The sequence below is a fragment of the Falco peregrinus genome, chromosome 5, assembly GCF_023634155.1.
Source record: "Falco peregrinus isolate bFalPer1 chromosome 5, bFalPer1.pri, whole genome shotgun sequence".
Lineage (NCBI taxonomy): Eukaryota > Metazoa > Chordata > Aves > Falconiformes > Falconidae > Falco > Falco peregrinus.
The window spans coordinates 10,445,757-10,464,184 of NC_073725.1; the positions used below are offsets into that span (position 1 = coordinate 10,445,757).

Genomic DNA, 18,428 nt, shown 5'->3' on the forward strand with positions numbered 1-18,428 from the left:
TGAGACATAACTGTCAGTTCACTGGAGTGAATTCAGTTTGGGTAATGTGAACAGTGGAGAAGTGAAAACCTTTGGCTGGGTGCCCAAGGGAGGGGAGGAGAGGAGATAAGATATGAGGTAGGCAATGAAAGGGATGCAGAAGAGTAGAAACAGGTTAGAGGTGATACAACTTGTCCTCTGTGTCCTATTTTTCCCATTCCAGTGGCTTGGAAGCGTGCGACAAAGCTGACAAAACAGCCCGCAACAAAAAGACGGATACACCAGAACAGCTTTTCAGTTATAAGCTTTTTCTTTTTTTAGAATTCAAGCTTACACAGTTATCTATGCCCACTATATTCATAATTACATTTTAATATCTGCATACAAAAGCTATGTAAAAATTATTTTCTTCCCCCAAATATACAAATTTTCTCTTTAGATAGTTTAAAACATTTGTGATCACAGATTTTTTTTTAATATATTTTAGGCTGAAAAAATATTACCAATCTAGCATAACTCTTAACACTGTTTGCAAAAAAATACATCATCCAAGGTACTTTGTTTTTTACTGTATGGTGTAATGTTTGCCTTACCCTCAGGGCATGAAACTGATATAAAAAAAATAAACAGAATAAGCAACCCCCACAAACCACATAGACAAAGAAGTCCTCCCAACCGACATCATAAAAACAAATAAACAATCCAAACCACCCTTCTCTTCAAAAAAATTATGAATGACTAATTCGATGTATTTATGAGCAAACTAAAACTGAAGAGTGCTAAGGAAGTAGGAAAAGAGAAAAAGAAATTACAGTATGTCAGCTAGTTCATGCCCTGATACTATCTTTACCAACATTAAATGTGTAATTAAATAAAGTGTCTTTTAATGTTTTACATTGTGCTCAGTAATTTACATAAATTTAATCTACATCCGGGTGCCGATGCAGATTTACATTTGATTGTCTTGTGCATAAACAAGGTTAGCTTTTAAAGAAGGTAAACTGTGCAATGGACAGTCACAAACAACTTATTACCTGCACAATATTGCTTTTTGAAGGCGACATCAGTCAATGTGGATACACACAAATAATGCATACTGTTTGCATTTGCTAACACCTATACTAAAACTTTGTGATAAGGCCAAACCTTTTTTTTTTGTTTTTAATTTTAAAGCAAAAATATACCATAGTAAAAAAAATGTGCTCACACCGTTTTGAGTCTTTAAGTGGAAAATAAATCTCTATCACACTAGAATAAAATTGTCTCTATAAAATTTAAATACGGATCACTTCATTGCTGTATCAAAAGGAAACGTCTGGCAATCATTTCCAGATGATCACAATAACAAGACACATTAAGAGGTCCTGTCACCTCTTCCTTTGTGAAAAGATAAATGTTGAACACCTTCAATTCTCTCACAGTGAGAGGAATACGTTCCTTGGTTGTGGATTTTGATTCTGTCAATGAAAAAGGTTTAGCCTTAGGAATGCTGGCTACATCTCAAAACCGTAAGATTGATTTTTATAATTTATGATTCATGCAGCAAGAAGTCAATATGACACATACAGGTTAGAGTTCCATAGCATAAAAATACATCACTAGCAATGACATGCTCTGCTTGTGATCAACAGCCCTGTCTTGGCAGATTTCGGACATAAATGGTCTTTCTGGACAGTTTTTTCCTCTTTCTGATGCCTACCTCTGAAGAAGCAAGCAGTCTGCTCAAGGATGATTTCGGACCTTGGAGGTCTAACTCTAACATCTACATTTTGGCAGAATGTAAACAAAAATCATTATCACACACTATATATGTAATTATAAATATCATAACTTAACTGAGATTACACATGAAATGAGTATCTAAATGCACGTGTTACTCAGGGCAAAACCACAAATGGTGACAATCAGGTTTGACAGGAAGAATCTTCCATGTAGAACCACACAAACCACAGAGCAAACGTGAGAGTTATGTGGCACCATCAGAAATGAGACTCCGAAGTGCACGTTTACTATTTCACACAGAAGGCCAGCTACTACAAAGGCTGCTGGCTGCAGTCCTGATGTCTGCCACTCAGATGGTCAACCCAGCAGCTCAATCCTACAATGGCTTGAGATCACTGATATTTAAAAGCAAGTATGTCTTTGCAGAACCAAGGTCAGTATCCATTGGTAAGAGTCTGCAAGAGCATCCTCATGTGATCTAGTTTTGCTCTCATGATCACATAAAGCAGGAGTTGTACTGAGGGAGTAAATGAAGTCACACAAAGTAAGACTGATAGGAGATCAGAGGCCATTAGATGCCAGTACATCAAATCTGTCAAACTAAGAGCTTGGCCTTAGTTTTCGATTGAGGAATACCACTAATCCCGCTCTGTTGATCAGTGCCAGACTCCAACTTAATCTAAAAAGCTCGGAAAGTGTGTCCTTTCTGCTTAGAGTACTGCCAAACCTGTCAAAAGTTGGTTGCCTGATTTTAGGCACTTCAGTGCACCTGCAATCACCTAAGGAAGGAGGCCTGATTTTCTGAACCCTGATTAAGCCCAACTCCAAACTGCATCAGCATCTTGGTAAGCCAGGCCATTAGCTCAGATGCCTAAATGCGGCTTACATCTATTTATTATGCAAGCTGTTACAGAATGTTGTAAGTTGCCATGGTAGACCTTGGGGAACAAGATCCTGTATGAGCAAAGATTTTTAAAGCAGCCAGTGTACAAAGCATTAATTCTCAGCACTGATTCAAACTGCAGTTCTGTCCAGGGTGTTTCAAGTTCTTTCATCTCTTGCTGCTTCCCCAAGTTAATCCAGTAACTCTCACATTTTTTTCTAACTTCTGATCTTTATTTACTTTTTGATTTATGCAGTCTTGACAATCCCAAGTGTTCAAAAGCCAGTTACGAGTGTCCCAATAATTACGAGCTAAGTCACTGTTGCACAGTGACTTCCCATCTAAATAATGAACACTTAGGCAACTGATTTTCCTCATAGCCCAAAGAATAAGAATTGTTGACCTTAATGACAGACGGAACCTCTCAAGCAGCAGCACAACTCCAGGAACTGAAGCCCTGAAAAATACACGAATTATTACGGACCTTGTAGTGAGATCATTGTGAATACTACTAGGAGAAATGTGGTGGTTTTTCTCCTGGGTCTCATCTGCATCATAGCGAAAAGCTTGTATGCTAATTCAAGCTTAGATTTAGCAAACAGGTGAGATACTTGCACAGGCTTCAGGGGGAACTGCTGGCTCAGATCTGTGGCAAAACAGAACTCCAAAAGACATGCTCTTTTTCTTTGCAAGCCACTGTGGGTATAGATGCAAGTAACGGATCAGCTGGTTTTTTGCTTTCCCTATATGCTACCAGCTCTCTACCAAGCCACCCCCAAATCAGGTATCTAGCACTCTTTACTGACTATGGATGCTGCCCATCTGAGATTCTGCATGAGTACATGTGAGTTCATCACATTATCTGGCCCCTTGTTCCAAAAGCTAGAAAGTTTCTAACTCATCCCTAAGACACAGTGCTCTGCAAGGAATCTGGATAGACTGATGTTGTTAACACATATGCTTCAAGATGGAAGAAACACAGCCCACAACAGAGGTTCTTTAACTTCAGCAAACATGTAAGAACGAATTTCCAATAGTCTGCCTTCCTTGCTACCTGCAAAAAACCCCTAAACAACCCATTGTGTTTTGCGTTCTCACAAAACTACGGGTACAAACCCTTAAGTGATAACATCGCTGCTCACAACTCATCAGAGGTGCATATGGTATCAAAGAATACGGAGAACAAGATTCCCTGAAAACATAGCCAATAGCACTCCACATGCTTTAATGACGTAGGGGAAGAGGGCTGGAAAGAATTTAACCCCTGACACACACATACTGTGTTCCACCTACAAGATACGTTTTCCTGAGTATCGTGTTTTCATGAGGGGGTAAACACCTACTGTACGGGACTAGATATAGGCCATGAGCTTTGAAAGTCAACACATCCACCATAACAATGCCCACTGACTTGCCAGGCAAATATATCAATAAATAGCAGAGAAAGAAACCGGTACAAATGAATGCACAACACGAAAGAACGTGGGGTATGAAGAAGTGCAAATATGTGAACTAAGTCTCTGGTTCCCAGGAAGAACAGAAGGATGCTTTTGATGTATCATACAAATTAAGGGAATGGTTTAATACCAAGTTTATAAAATCCAGGGACAACACCCCTGAATGGAGATGGATGACAGAGAGGAACCTCTACCTATAATGCCCTCATCACCGGCCTCCAAACATTCCAGGACTGTGAGTACTGGCTTGCAGATTTCGGCAGCAGGACATCCTGTCATTGCTCAGTTCGGTTCCTGCTAGTGCAGTTAGTTGAAATAAATTAAAGGAATCAAGAGAGAATCTAGCCAAACAAAACACATACAGACACCAAGGAGGGAGAACCTAGCTGATCAACACACATAAATGCACACACGCACAGGAGAGGGTGAGAGGAGAGTGAGACGAGAAAAATATGGAAATATGTTTAAGACATCTGCTGAAGATTTGTAATTATATATATATAAAATTATATATATACGTGCATATAAACTTTATATATATATATATATAAACCCCAAAAGATTACTGCCAAGCAACACTGTTTGTATTACTGGGATAAAGCTGTACAGTCTTGAGTGTCATAAATAACACGGTTGGTTTCCGTCCCATCTGAAGGTCACCCTGTATGTTTCGTTCTCCTTTTCATCATTCTGTGAGCATTCATATCCCTGAATAACTTGGAGGAAAGCCTGCTATCCTGACAGGAGCCTTCTCCCTCAGAGTGACAAATTTTCCACACACCTCAGAAAAAGCAGACCTCTCCACTCCGAGGAAAAGCACCTCAGAGGATCAAATTCCCCTCCTTACCTTCCAGTGAAGTTACGTGGAGTTCAAATGTAGTAAAAACTGAAGTATCTTAATTTCTTATACACATGGGAAAAAAAAAAAAAAAGAGTCAATCCCTTCTAACACTCTGCATTGTTTTAAGTACTTGATTTATGGGGCACAGTTAAACTGTTGAACTGCATCTGCCTGAACAATCCTCAGATAATGATGGGATCATGGTGATGATGAAGATCCTAGATCATAATGGTGATTGTTACAATAGAAACAACCATGAAGACTAGAAATTTCATCTCATGAATCGGTCACTTGTGCCCTGCAAAATGAGGTAAAAGACTAAACAAAATTGCCAGGGTCAAATTAACAATAGCCGTTTCAATTTGGAGGCCAATTTATTTTCTGCCACTTCAATTTCTCTCCCGTATTTTCCAAGCAATGATGTGTGTGAGCTGGTGACCATGCAAGTGCTGGTGAATGAGATTGGCCTGTTTCTATTTTCACTGTTAAGCTGTCAAAGCATTCACATCAAAGGACTGAAGAACAAATTGCAATAGTCACAAGTACCCGCATTAAAGGGATGTTTTCATCCATGTGTACACACAACTGCCCCCCAGCAACCCCAAAAGAAAACCCTAACGAAAACCCAACCCCACCTCAAGAAACAGAAGAGCACGAAAGAAGAACAAACAGAGGTGAGAAGAGCCGGGCAACGGGATGAAATGACAGCCAGTAGTGCGACGGGGGTGCGGAGAACCGCTCTGGTCTCTCTAATCCTCAAACACTTCCAGGAACAACGGAGGGAAGAGTTCTGTGGGGCACTCCACCTTCATGTGCAGGAAGCGGCTGGCATGGCAGGCGCCGATCATTCGCAGGTCTGTCACTTTCATCAGCAGTTTTGGCCAAAAGTGTGCAACATGGTGTTTTCTGTAATTAATGTAGTGTTCGAATGCCAGGAGGAAACCCTCTTGACACTTTTCTATCCTCTCAACACAAACAAGGCCTGGGCGATCTGTAGATACAAAGAAGCAGAATTATAGTTATTACTTAATTAACAAATTCCTGACCATAAATCAGGAAAGACAGGATGATACTGTTGTTAGGAAAAAAAGGAGGGAGACCAAGGACATCTGCCACAAACAACTTCTTTGACCCTGGACACCTCACTTATCAGTACTATCCCTGTTAAAACAAGGAGATAATCCTTTCTTCATCTTTTGTCTGCTTTGCCCATTTAGAATATAACTGTTTGGAAAGTGTTTGCTTACAGTGATTAGAGCAACAGGTCCCTGATCTCAGCTAAAGTTTCGACCTACAACCTTCTGTAAAACAACTAATGAAGAACTAAAAAAAATTCCTTGTCAAGTATCTAAATTACAGTTCTTTCCTATCTGTTTCTCTGTGGTCTGACCAATGCTTTGATCAAGCGTTGATCCATAGGTGAGCTGCAAAGGAAACTGTTACAGGGCACCAAGGAACAGCACAGGCCAAAAGTTTGGCCAAGTGTCTCAACCGGCACCCAGATGGGCACTGGAAAAGCTCCTTTTGTAAGTCACTCTTCAGGAGACACTTCTGGGAAAGCAGGTCCTCTGAATTGCCTTCTGAAACCCCTACTCACGTATCATTTTGTAGGGAACAAAAACCGAAATAAAAATGTTTTGATTAGGAAGGTCAAGTGCCGTGTTGCGATTAATGTGGAAACCTTTCTGTCTCAGATGCAGTTAATGCTTGTAAATCACTGTCTGTGTACTGTTACTCAGTGCCCAGTCTTCAAAGTCGTCTTAAAACAAAATCTTGCTAAATCTGCCACTGCCCAAGAATGGAATTTCCTCTTTGGGCTGGCACAGTCAGTGGGAGCATATTTTAAAACACACTTGATTTGAGAAGGTTAGAAACTCTTTGGAAATCACACGAAATGGTCTGTGCTGCTTCCGTATCATGCCACCAAGAGACGAGTTGCAAATGGTCCCAGTGTGGGGAAACAGCACAGCTCTCAAATGCCCATCAGCCAGCAGCGGTGCTGTTCAGTAGGAAAACCAGATGGCAGGTCAAGGTAAGCCTATGAGACTGATGGAAATGTGTATGAACTGCCCAGTGCACCACAGTACCGAGGGGAAGAGGGAACTTACTGTAAGGACAGCTGTTGCTAAATTGCCAGTTTTCATGCAAGGCAAATCGGCTCAGAACCAGTTCTAATTTCTTTCTCATGATCATCCCTGCCTCCTCCCTAAGCACTAAACTGACCAAGGCATGTTACCAAAGCCACGTTTATGCCCATGTCTCTGAATACCCTGAATGTCTTTCCTAATGCTTACCAAACTAATTCTAAGCTGCATCAGGATTTTCAGAGAAAATTGCTCCCACATTACTCTAGTCAGCACTACAAGATCTAACGTATCCTATTTCTTTTTAGAAGAGGCTTGTGACAAAGACTAAAGAGTTTCCAAATGGTTGGGGTCTCAACATACTTCTGTTCTCACCTGATGACATGAGCAGAACAGCCTGAAGAAGGGCAACCTCGGTGTCATCCAGGTTAAATGAAGAAAGAGACATGCCCAGGTCAAAAATGGCATCAGACACTACGCCAAGACCCCCATTTTTTAGCTGGCCCCTTGTCACCGCCATCTCCCCATTTAGTGTTAGAGTCTCACTCTCAGGGTCATAGCGAACCGCTGCTCGGAGGGACATTATCTCCATACAGCAGCCTTTCAGAAGGATGATCTGGTCTTCACATGGCAGCTGCAGAAATTATAAACAGTAAAGAAAAAGATATGTTTTTCAAACTGAGTTGGTTTTACAACTAAAATAAATCCATGAGCATGAAGTCACAGTTCACACCCCAGGACACTACCTCACATAGCACAGCTACCCTCAAACATGCTGCCGATTGACTGCACCGCACAAACCTCCAAGACTTGCATTCCTGCCTTCAGACACTGCCAGCAGATTAACATCCCCACACACCCTTAGGAAATCTAGTGATGACAGCTCTAGGCAAACGGTCCTGGGCAAGATACTCAAAGCAAGCCAGGCTGACTCAGATACACTTGCAGAAGTGCTGCTCTCTGTGGGACAGCTCAGATTGTGGGAGCATTATAAAATTAAGTCCAATAAATCTTAAGAATGTAGCTTTCCGCTTGCAGAACATTTCAGAAAGTGTGAAGGGTGAAGCAGACCTACCAGGTGCCAGGTTGGTGGCAGCATACGCCGTTGGTTTTGTCTCCCATCATGAGTGGATGCGAGATGGCTAACGTGGTCACGGTTCTCAGCTGTTTACCCTTCTCTTTCCTCCTCTTGAGCTCCCTCAGTTTACAACTTAGCATAATACAGTAAACTATAATTGGGGCTGGTACAGACCTCATCCATCCTGGTTAAACTCACTACCAGCCAGGCTTATTTCTTACCTGATCAGAGGAAAAACCAGACGTTTGGGAGGCCCTGTTAAGTGTGGACTGCTTTTTAAATAAAAGGGCTGAAACTTACTGTACTCTTAACGCTCACTGTCCATTTAAACAACACAGAACTTAGTAAGCTACATTTAACTTAGTAAGGCTGATCTCCCTAGACTCCCTATGTTACTGCTGGACAGACAGAAAATCTATGATATAGCTCTAGCTTTTATGCTGGTGCATAAGCCATGGTCTTCAGGGCATGAGGCTAGACATGTCTTTTCCGTGATATTAAAAAAGCTAAGCTGCCTGAATTGGTGGAGGTAGGTTCTGTATTTAGAAAGTATAACTAGGATGCTTATATGTTAGGAGAACGCGTTCTATAAAGCAAGTCTTTATGTTTTCACAGGTAATTCAGTTATAGCAAAACCCACCAAGACTATTTTAAGACTGTCACTAAATGAACAGCAAAGGTCACATATATGAAAAAGCAACTCATTTCTACTTGGCTTTAAAAGAGGCATAAATCTATCCATTTCTGATTCATGTAGAGTTCTTATATTTACCTGATTTGCAATTCAAAATGAAAAAAAAAACCCACTAAATAAAGGTTTATGTGACAACTGTGTACTCGCAAAGCAAGTACATTGATTTGGTTTAAAATAATGCAGAGTGGATGCCAGACAGTTAGCTAATGCAAGTGGAAAGCAGTTCCCTGTTAGAGAAAAGTTTTAAGCACAAAGCCAGCCACAGTCAGAAAAAGGAGTTGAATCATGCAGCTATTTTTCTAGCAATGCCAACTTCAGGTGTGAAGTGTTTGATACACAAGAAAAATGACTCATCCAGTTCAGGGCAAATCACTTTCTCTGTGGATCACACTCAGCAGTAGCATGGAGAAGGCTGCACAGCCACAGTGGCAGTCTTGCTACCCAGTGACAACACCACTCTTTGGCTGCTGAGACTGAAGTGGGAACAGAAACAGAGAAAGAAGAAGGAAAAGGAGAGGGAAAAGGAGAGGGAAAAGGAAAGGGAAAAGGAGAGGGACACAAAAGAAAAAGGAAGGGAGAAGGGATAAGAAAAGAGACATGAAGGAAAAAAACACTAAGAAGAGGGAAGAATGGTGGAAAAGAATCAGACAGGTAACAGTAGGGAAGACACTGTGACACTTCAGCTGTTTTATTAGTGAGCTATTAAACCAATGAGAGTTCTTCTTCCTACTTGAACCTTCTTAAAATTTCTTCATGGTAGTGGTGATCTGCCTATGCCCGTCCTTCATACTCCTTCCCAATTCTGAAGGATAGATGGGACATCTGTTTCACCGATGCCAAGCCTCAGGTCTTATCTGCCAGCAGCAGCAGTTACCAAAGACAGGGGTCTTGTACATCAGTTCTGCTCCCAGTTATGCGGGGTTCAGTGCTGCCTATACTCATCGGTTGAGCGCTGCCACCAGAGGCACCTTCCAGGAGTGGGGTTAACAAATGTGCCTGATTAACTGCCACATGTCTTTTCCTTCTCGCTCTGCTGGGGGAAAAGCCAAAAGGCAGAAACTTGAGATGCTCACCTCTGCAGGACAGACTGGCAGCCAGCACACATGTAATGCATCACCATGGAAGTGAGCTGAGCTGAGCTGAGCTCCCTAAAAAGGTATTTGCATAGCTTCACCCAGCATGAAACCACTGATGCCGGTGACACTTAGAAACTGACATCAAACTGATTAAATGCTTCTCAGTCTTCATCTTCTATGCAGAAGGAAATACAAGAAGGAAACAACAGCAGAAATTCTGAGAAGTAAATGAAGTTTTCTTTATACTTCGATCACCCTGGGATTAGATTCTTTCTTTGAGGCACGGGCCAATGGATGCACACAAACTAAGCTGGGTACGCACAGTGCTTTGCTGGCTTGCGCATGTGTCCAAAGAAGAGAAAAAGAAGGAAAAGTAGCCACGAATATGTCAGTGGCTATGGATGTTCCTTGCCATGCCCCTCCTCCACAGGGATTTACTACACTCTCAGCCTATGCCTCTGTGGAATTAAGCACTGAGGTAAGGTTCTGCAGGTCCTACAGGAGAACGGAGGGCTTTTTCTCATAAACAGATCCACAGCTCACACAGCATTGCTTCTAAGAAAAAGATACGGGTTAAAAACCGTAACTGAAACAAAGTTAACAAGACAGTGCCCCTTCAAAAAGGAGCAAACATTTGTCATTTTCTTTATGATACAGCAGGAGCTACACGACAACTCGGAGGACAGCTGTCCTATTCCTTTGTGTTCATGAGGAGCTGTCCCTCACTCTGCCATCAGATCTTGCTGTCAGGAGTGTCAGGTTTACACGGCGGCTCAGCTGTAAACAAAGCCTGTCCTAGCTGAGCTGCATAACCTACAGAGGTTGTGCCTAATGACGCCTTGACTTCTCCATCCATGCTTCCTGCCCGGTTCTGACACAAGTGGGCCCACAGTAGCCAGGAGGGGTAGGAGATGTCAGATGGGCACTGCAGTCTGTGTGTGACTGGCAAAACCTTCTAAATTAAAAGACTACCTTGGTATGTCACTGCAACTTCCTACCAACAAATGCCTAATCAGAGGAGACAGATTCCCTCAGACACAGAATGCTGCGAGGGCCTCTTGATCTATGGACACGTTCCTTGTATTTGGAAATCTTCATGCTCGGCCACTATTCCATACTTTCTTGGCTGATGGAGCCAATGCTGAGGTTAGCCAGGGAGGGCTATTTACACTATGCCAACTATTGATATTTACCTTTTCTTGTTCTGTAGGTGCCAGAGGACATAAAATAGCTCTCTCCTTGACCGACCTTAAAGAAAAGCTGCCACATACAGAAGAGTAAAATGCTACAGCTGCCTTAAATGTCCTTCCTGACTTATGTTTAGCTATTAGGAGGAAACACTGTTCCTGAGTTAGGGAGTCCCACGAACTCATTGACCACGGTCATTCCCATTTTGAATGTTATTGACTTGGCATTTCAACAGCAGAGTAAAGTGTTGCTCTGCAGTGTGGGTGAGCAGGCAAGCATCCTTCCATGACTGGATCTGGGATATTTCCACGCTAAAACTCCCATGGCTGTGGATCCTAAGTGACTCACAAGACTTAAAATTAATATCTTAAAATATTAAGATTGCTAAGCCTGAAATATTATTTCAGGCTGTAGTTCTGATAACATTTTTTTTTTAAGTCAGGAAAAAAATCCTGTCAGCCATTGCATCTGGTCCTTCAGTAAAAACGATACCTCGGTGTAAATGAGATGAGCCTAGGGCCTCTATATTCCTAATGGCAACCAAGTCTATCTGAGTCAATATTTACTGACATTTAACATGTGAGTATCTACCTGGAATGACAATCCAGTATTTTTACAGACTCTTTTATACACAACTCCCCCATTCAGGAAGAGCATGCTTAAGGAACACAATGAGGCAAGTGCCACTCCTGGACAGGGATACTTTCCTGAATTTGAAGACTTTGCTACTGTGTAGACCCATTTCCACAATACTGTACCTGCCCAGGAGCCAGAAAGCACAGAGGGGAACTGTGTTCTGGAAGATCTGACTAAATGTATCAAAGATGCTTCCAGACAGTCTCTTTTTGTTCATTTGCTTTGGCCACCTCTAAAGACACATTCGAGTCCCTAATGAACCATGACGACCTCTAGACGAACAAAATCACTATTTCAGGAATCTCAGGAAAAAAGAAATCTCATAAAAATCAAGAAGATTTTAGTCCTATCAGCTTTGGATCCCTTTAATTTTTCTGGGTTTAAACATAGTGAATTTTTTAGTTCCATGCCAGGAATATTTTGAATAGTTTTTAACAACAGGCATATAAATGAGGAGTGCAAGGAAGTCTTCTTACCTCACAAAACATAGGCAACTTTTTGGCAAAATCCACCACTCTTGTAATCGCTGGTGTGATAATTTTTGTAAACTGGCTGAAGGCTTCTAAATCCACTTTCCCACCTTCTGGGGCATTAACTATTGGTGCCTGCCCAATATCTTCCGGCTAAGGATATAAACAAAGATATTTAAAGGAGCAATCTATCTTAGAGCAAGCATTTTATACTCTAAAAAGTCCTGCTTGGCGACAGAGGATGCGCTAAAAAAAATAACACTATTCGCTTTATAAATAATGCCCATTATACCACAAAACATGAATTTATTTGTTTGTATAAGGCATTTCTAAAAGAGGTGAGTGCACAGAGAAATGGGTGACTGGCATGCCACAACCCATCTTGTGTGGGCATTTTTGTGCGCATGCAGTTTCTTCATTGTGCTTGTATCTGAGTATTTTGTGTGTGCAGTGTACACATTTTTTGTTTTAAAATATAGGCGTGTTCTTGTTTCTTACAGGTGCTGAGAACTCTCAAGTTTTTCTGAAAGTGAAGGGAGGTGAGGTGACTTTTCACCCCCAAGAAGATGCTGAAAGCTTTGCAGAATTGGGCTCGTTCACCTACTTGAAGTTCTGAAATCCTCCTCAGAACAGATTGCCTGGTATCACAGAGCTCCAGGCAACTGCCAAGGCCTGTTTCCAAAACTAGGCTAGAACAACTGATGACTAAGAATGGGTTAAGACAAAGCTAATCTGGATAAAGTGACTAAAATCTGAACTTGTCTGGGTAAAATATTGGTTGAAAATCATGACTTCAGCTCAAGGCTTCCCCAAAATGAAAAAAAAAAAAAGGTATATTGAGGATTTCAACAGGAATATACAACAAAATAGTTTCAAGCAGAATCCGTGATGAGTGGTTTTTTTTTCTCCAACTGCACTTCAGTTTGTTCACGTGATTTTTATGACAGCTTGTCAGTGTTACCATGTATTTTAAAAACAGGCATATCAAAACTGTTCCATTCACGAAGTGTGGCTTTGAGGTTGTAATAGACCTGCCAGCCACCATGCAGAGGTTCCATTTCATTTACATTAGAGTAAAAAACTGGATAAAACCCAGAGAAGAAGGTCTTTACGACTGATGGAATTCAATACATTTATATAAGTGCACTTAAAACAGGGGAGGTGCTGTCTATAAAACCTTGTGCTCAGCATTTTTGTTTAAGCAACCCATTGTAAAGGATCCTTCCACAGCTGTCACCTATCTGAATCCAAATCTAACTTCTTTCAAGAAAAAACTCTGCAATGTGTGAATAAAGCAAGCACCAATTGTAAAGTAACAATGAAGAGGACTGGGCTCAATTATCTGACAGTTCCTACTAAAAAACTCAAATAATCCCAGTTCTAGGCTCCCTCCCTCCCTGAAACTTGGGAAACTAAACCACATTGTCTGTGTGCTCATGATAAACAACCTTCATCACTTCCAAGCAAGAAGACCAAATGCTTAAAACCACACATAACATTGTTAGGGGGAAAAAGAAAGAACACAGCACTTTCTTGGGAAAGGGAAGTCAGGATCACTACCTAAAGCTATGACACTCCAGAAGGGAATGCAAGTGGAGAGCCCTTGCTACCTAACTCACCTTTTCAATAGGAAAAGAAGTCCAGACCTCAAAGGAGGTCCCGCTGCTGAAGAACCAGCTTCAGCTGCCTAAGGACCAACCCACAGCTCCTGGGGTGTGCGATCAGTTCCTCTGGCTCTTCAACAGCTTGTGGCAGGGCTTTCAAAGCCCTCCACCTGGGGCTGGCACGCCATCCTGGACTACCCCTTCTGTGCTCACTGCGAGGTGTCAGTGAGCTTCCTATGCTTGCCTTGAAACCACTGGGCTTCAGCATGTTAGCTCTGCAAATAAGCAGGAGGCCCTGCAGCAAGGGCTGTGCCAACAGCAGTTTGATCTGGCCTAGGAACCAGTTGTGGAAGCCACAGCTGGTTTCTGAACTGCCCATTACAGCTGCCACCCCTGCCTCTGTCCCACCCCGCCATTTTCCCAGTAGCCCACTCATTACATAACCTCATGCCCTTGGTTATGTTTTTGCTGGAGGTCCCCCCACCACTGTGCCTGTCTCCAGAGCCTGAAGACCCTCAACAATCACATTTTATGTGGCCTACTGTCCTCATTCCCAGCGCCGCCCTCAAGCTCCCCATGCTTTATCCCAAACCAGGCAATACCCAAAGAACAGCGATCCCGTCTAAGCAACAAAACACACTATTGCAGCTGCTTCTTGATCTGCTAAAACTACTGCTGCAAACCTCACCGTGCAGCACCACTGGAAAGTGCTCTCTTGCTTCTCCCCAGCGATCACTGGCTGTGCTTTCCTGATGGCACGCTACTACGAATATGCAGCCATTCATACAGAAATGTAGACAGTGCCACTGAAATTATCAGAACGTCATAAAAGGGATCAGCTGGTTTGAATATATAATGTCTCTTAGCAATTTAACAGTAGGTTGGGATTCCCACGGTGAATTAAGCAGCAGGAGCCTAGGCCTGCAAAAAATGAGCATTCTCTATCTGGTTAGGTATACACAAACGGTTAAAGACCTCTGTGTATTCCTGAAATGCAGTCTACAATCCCTCTGTTGTGCTGTAGAAGCATTTTGCATTCTGCACTTCTTTCCTTTAAAAATCAATTTAGAAAAATCAACTAAATCCTCTTCTAAGGCTGAGCATCACAAATCACCATTTATTTTCCAATCCTTAGTTACAGACTGAAAGCTGACGTTGTCTTGTGGTCTGCAATTGCAATGCTATAAGTCTATGTATCATCCTGCTTTCACTGAAAGTAATTTTTCTTTGCTAAATTCATTGTAATTAATGTGTTCACTTTGGAACAAGGAAGCAAAACCCATGAGTTACTAATTAAAAATATCAGCTTTCACCTAGAACTTACATTGTTTTAACACTTACAGTATGGTTTATGCTAGTCCCTAATAAAGACAACTGTCCCTAGACATAATTTATAAAAAAAGATTTGGTATGCGTTAGAGACTGCTACTGCTGTTAATCAGAAGTGAAACGCTTTTGCTGCTTTTTCTTATCATAGCGCATTAAAAGTATCCAGCTGGGTAAGCCTTAACTTAGCAACATGCTGTTTATCTCTTGAAATACATGGTCCGATCAAACACTGAGCTTCAGGCAAGAATAAGCACGTAGTAACTATAAAAATCATCCATTTTCATACACTGGCAGATATATCCACTTTGGGGTGGCAATGTTGGGAAGGAACTTCAGAGGAAAGAAAGGAACCTGGCTCCGAGAGCAGTGTAAAAGGCTACAGCCCTTACCAGAAATTTCCTCTTCTGCTTCCAGTGGCTTCCTTGTGCATTGGTGGCCACATGTGCTTCAGTAACAATTTTGATGAGCTCCCATTCCTCATCTGTTGGCTCTGGTTTGTGCCCAATGGTTTTCTGCAGCTCTTCCCGACGTCTCTTCTCTCGATTTTCTTCTATCAGCTTCCTCTTTGCCAACCGCTTGCTGTCATCCAACACCACTAGCAGGGGAAAAAAACATACAAAAATGGCAGGAAGCTCTTAAGGCTGTCTGAAACCTGGTCTTTTGTGTGCCTGAGGGACTAATTGATTACAAACACCTTAACTAATCAGTAAAGAGGTACTTTGGTAAGACCCACAGTTGACACAGTTCTCTTACTTCTCCCTCCAAACTTCACCTCTCAGAAGCCTGGATTGCAAAGAACGACTTACCCTTCTGGTGACACTTTGTATGCTGCCACTGCCTTCAGTGGCTTATTCCGCTAATAAAACTAATATGTAAAAGCTGTGTGAGGACTTGGACAAAGTGCTCCTACAACAGACTTGGAGTAATCCATGTTGGGAAAGATGCACTTTTGTCTTCTTTAAAGTATTATCAGCACTCTTGGTGCTCTGAATTGTGTAGAATGTGTTCTTGTAAACCAGCAGAAGGTAATGTCGATTAAGGAAGTGGGAGTACTTACTCACAGGAGGCTCGACTACCTGTTGCATGACATGATCGGAAACAATCTGCCTTCGGCTCCTTCCATAAGCCCTAAAATGGTGCCGTTCCATAGCATCCCCCTAGAACCCTGCTACTTCCAGTGATGCCAGGCCCTAGGGCTGTGCATCTCTGACCACCATGGAAAGTTTTAGGCCATTTTCCATGCCAACATGAATATGCCATTTAAACAGACTGGCCTGCTTTAGCAGAGGAGGACCATTCTGATCCACAACTGGTGGCAGGCAGGCAGGAGCAACAAACCCCCTGCTTACGTGCTTCTGTTCGCACCTTTTAACTCAAAGGTGGGAGAAACCCTTCTTGAGGCAGGGGACAGCTGGCCCTTCTGCCACGCTCAGTGATGGCTCCTTCGGTGCATACGCAAGCGCAGCCCACACAGGCCACGGCAGATTTATGGCAATGGCACCTTCTGGTCACCGCCAGGCTCAGAGGAACTTCTCTGTACAGCCACTGCCTGGCTGATGCTCACCACTGCCTGCTGCATCAGACTGGGCTGGATGCAAACCGGTGACCTAGGGTTATCCAGCCCCACTCCTGAAGGTCTACCTGGCTAAAATGAAGTTGTGTCATTTCTTCCATTTCCCTCTAGACAGAAGACACTGTTGTCCATTACATAAACAATGAAAAATACCATTAGAGTATTCTTCCATTGTTTATTGGGCCTGTTTTCCTGTCAGTTCTTCTGCAGAGGATTACACCAGCAACAATCATTAACATTAATGCACAGAGGGGTTTATGTGACTTCCTCCCATTTGCACTAATGGAAGTTATTGGTGTAAATCCCTGTGCAATGGCAGGAAAAGATGACCCCTAAGAGTTAATCTTACAGCCATATTTTCTAGTTCTTTAGAATGAGAGTCGCATTCTTTGCAGTAGATAACTTCTTCAGGGCTAAAAATAAAACAAACAACTGCAGGATGACTCATACAACGACATTCAATTTCACATCCTCCAGAATTTTCTAAACAAGATTTTGTTTTCTCAAGCAAAGTGTCCATCTAGATGCCTTTCTCCCTCCTCTCCTCTGAAGAGTGAACATTTCTAGTGCTATTCAGCCTGCTAAGGCCAGGAGAAGGTGCAATCTGGTGAATGATAAAAAATTACAGCCCTATGAAAGTGGTTTGATGCAGTGAGCATAATTCTCTGGTATAAGTTATTAAAAACAATAAAGTGCTAGCAGTTCTGCTCTACTTTAACAGTCTTCACTAATCAACACACTGTAAGCAAACACACACGTTTAAAAAAAAAAGAAAAAAGAAAAAAGAAAGAAAACCAGGAAAATATACTTACAATCTGTTGCCATGCCAACAAAGATACATTTTTTGAAGCGACATTCCTGGCACTGATTTCTTGTTACTTTGTCTATCACACATTTTCCTTCATATTTACAGGAATAGGTTGGATGGAGGTTTTTCTGAATGGTTCTTCTAAAAAAACCCTAAGTGCAATAAATAAATACATTGGAAAGCATTAGCATTGTGCAATTTTTTCAGATTGGGAGCCACTTTGGTTTGGTAGAAATGTAACTAAGTCTGCAAGATAACAAACGTCATTCCATGAAACTCTCAAAGAGGAAAAGAAGGAACCAGTTTCATAGTGCATGACATTTCTCTTCTGAGTTTCATGAAACATTTCCTCCCTACAAATTAAAACCAGACATCTTAGGTAAGTAAAGGCATAAGTAATTCTGTCTTGAGGGAAGAAAACTGTCTACATGTCTTGAAGTCTAATGTTTCTGTCTGTTACATTTTTGTTTTGTTTGACTTCTGCAAATAGTAAGAATTGTTGTGCATGTGTGCTACGAAAGGATTAAGAACAGTTCTACTCCTTTCTGCCCATCAAAGCCAAATAACCAACCAACCAGCCAAATCTGGGCAAGACTAAGAATTTTGCAAACACAATTTACACAATCTTTGAGTTTGGTTCTAAATAATGGATTCATAATTTTTAAATTATCTATATTTCTGAGAAAAGGATTTGATTTGTATTTACCACAGATTTACCTCTGTATTCAAAAAAACCATCACCGATAACACTGTCTCCATACAAATCCATTCATTCTATCCATCTATCCATCCATCCATCATAATACTGATCTCTATTGTCAATTGAAACAGATCCCAAGCTCATGAGCTAATGTAGCTCCACTGAATTCACTGATTTATACACCTCATAGACTCTGGCCTTAGGTAAAGAAATCAGATACAACTTATCTCTGAACATTACAGACCTAATTCTGCTACTAATTTCAATATGAGTTTTCTCACTGACTTCTTCAAGAGCTGGACAAAC

At 41.7% G+C, this 18,428-nt stretch overlaps 1 protein-coding gene across 9 annotated transcripts in view; it reads right to left on the minus strand.

Annotated features, from left to right (window-relative positions):
* Positions 1–268: 268 nt before the first annotated feature.
* THRB (thyroid hormone receptor beta) overlaps positions 269–18,428 on the minus strand; it is a 161,293-nt gene continuing 143,133 nt past the window's right edge. For 8 of the 9 annotated variants that reach the window (XM_055804950.1, XM_055804952.1, XM_055804951.1 and 5 more), the window contains 5 exons: positions 17,427–17,574; positions 15,431–15,636; positions 12,115–12,261; positions 7,342–7,600; positions 269–5,873 (listed from right to left, as the gene is read on the minus strand). In XM_055804950.1, the coding sequence (XP_055660925.1) occupies positions 5,632–5,873; positions 7,342–7,600; positions 12,115–12,261; positions 15,431–15,636; positions 17,427–17,574 (1,002 nt within the window). In that variant the 3' untranslated portion in view covers positions 269–5,631. The remainder of the gene's footprint in view (positions 5,874–7,341; positions 7,601–12,114; positions 12,262–15,430; positions 15,637–17,426; positions 17,575–18,428) is intronic. The other variant, XM_027782735.2, reaches the window with a different exon arrangement.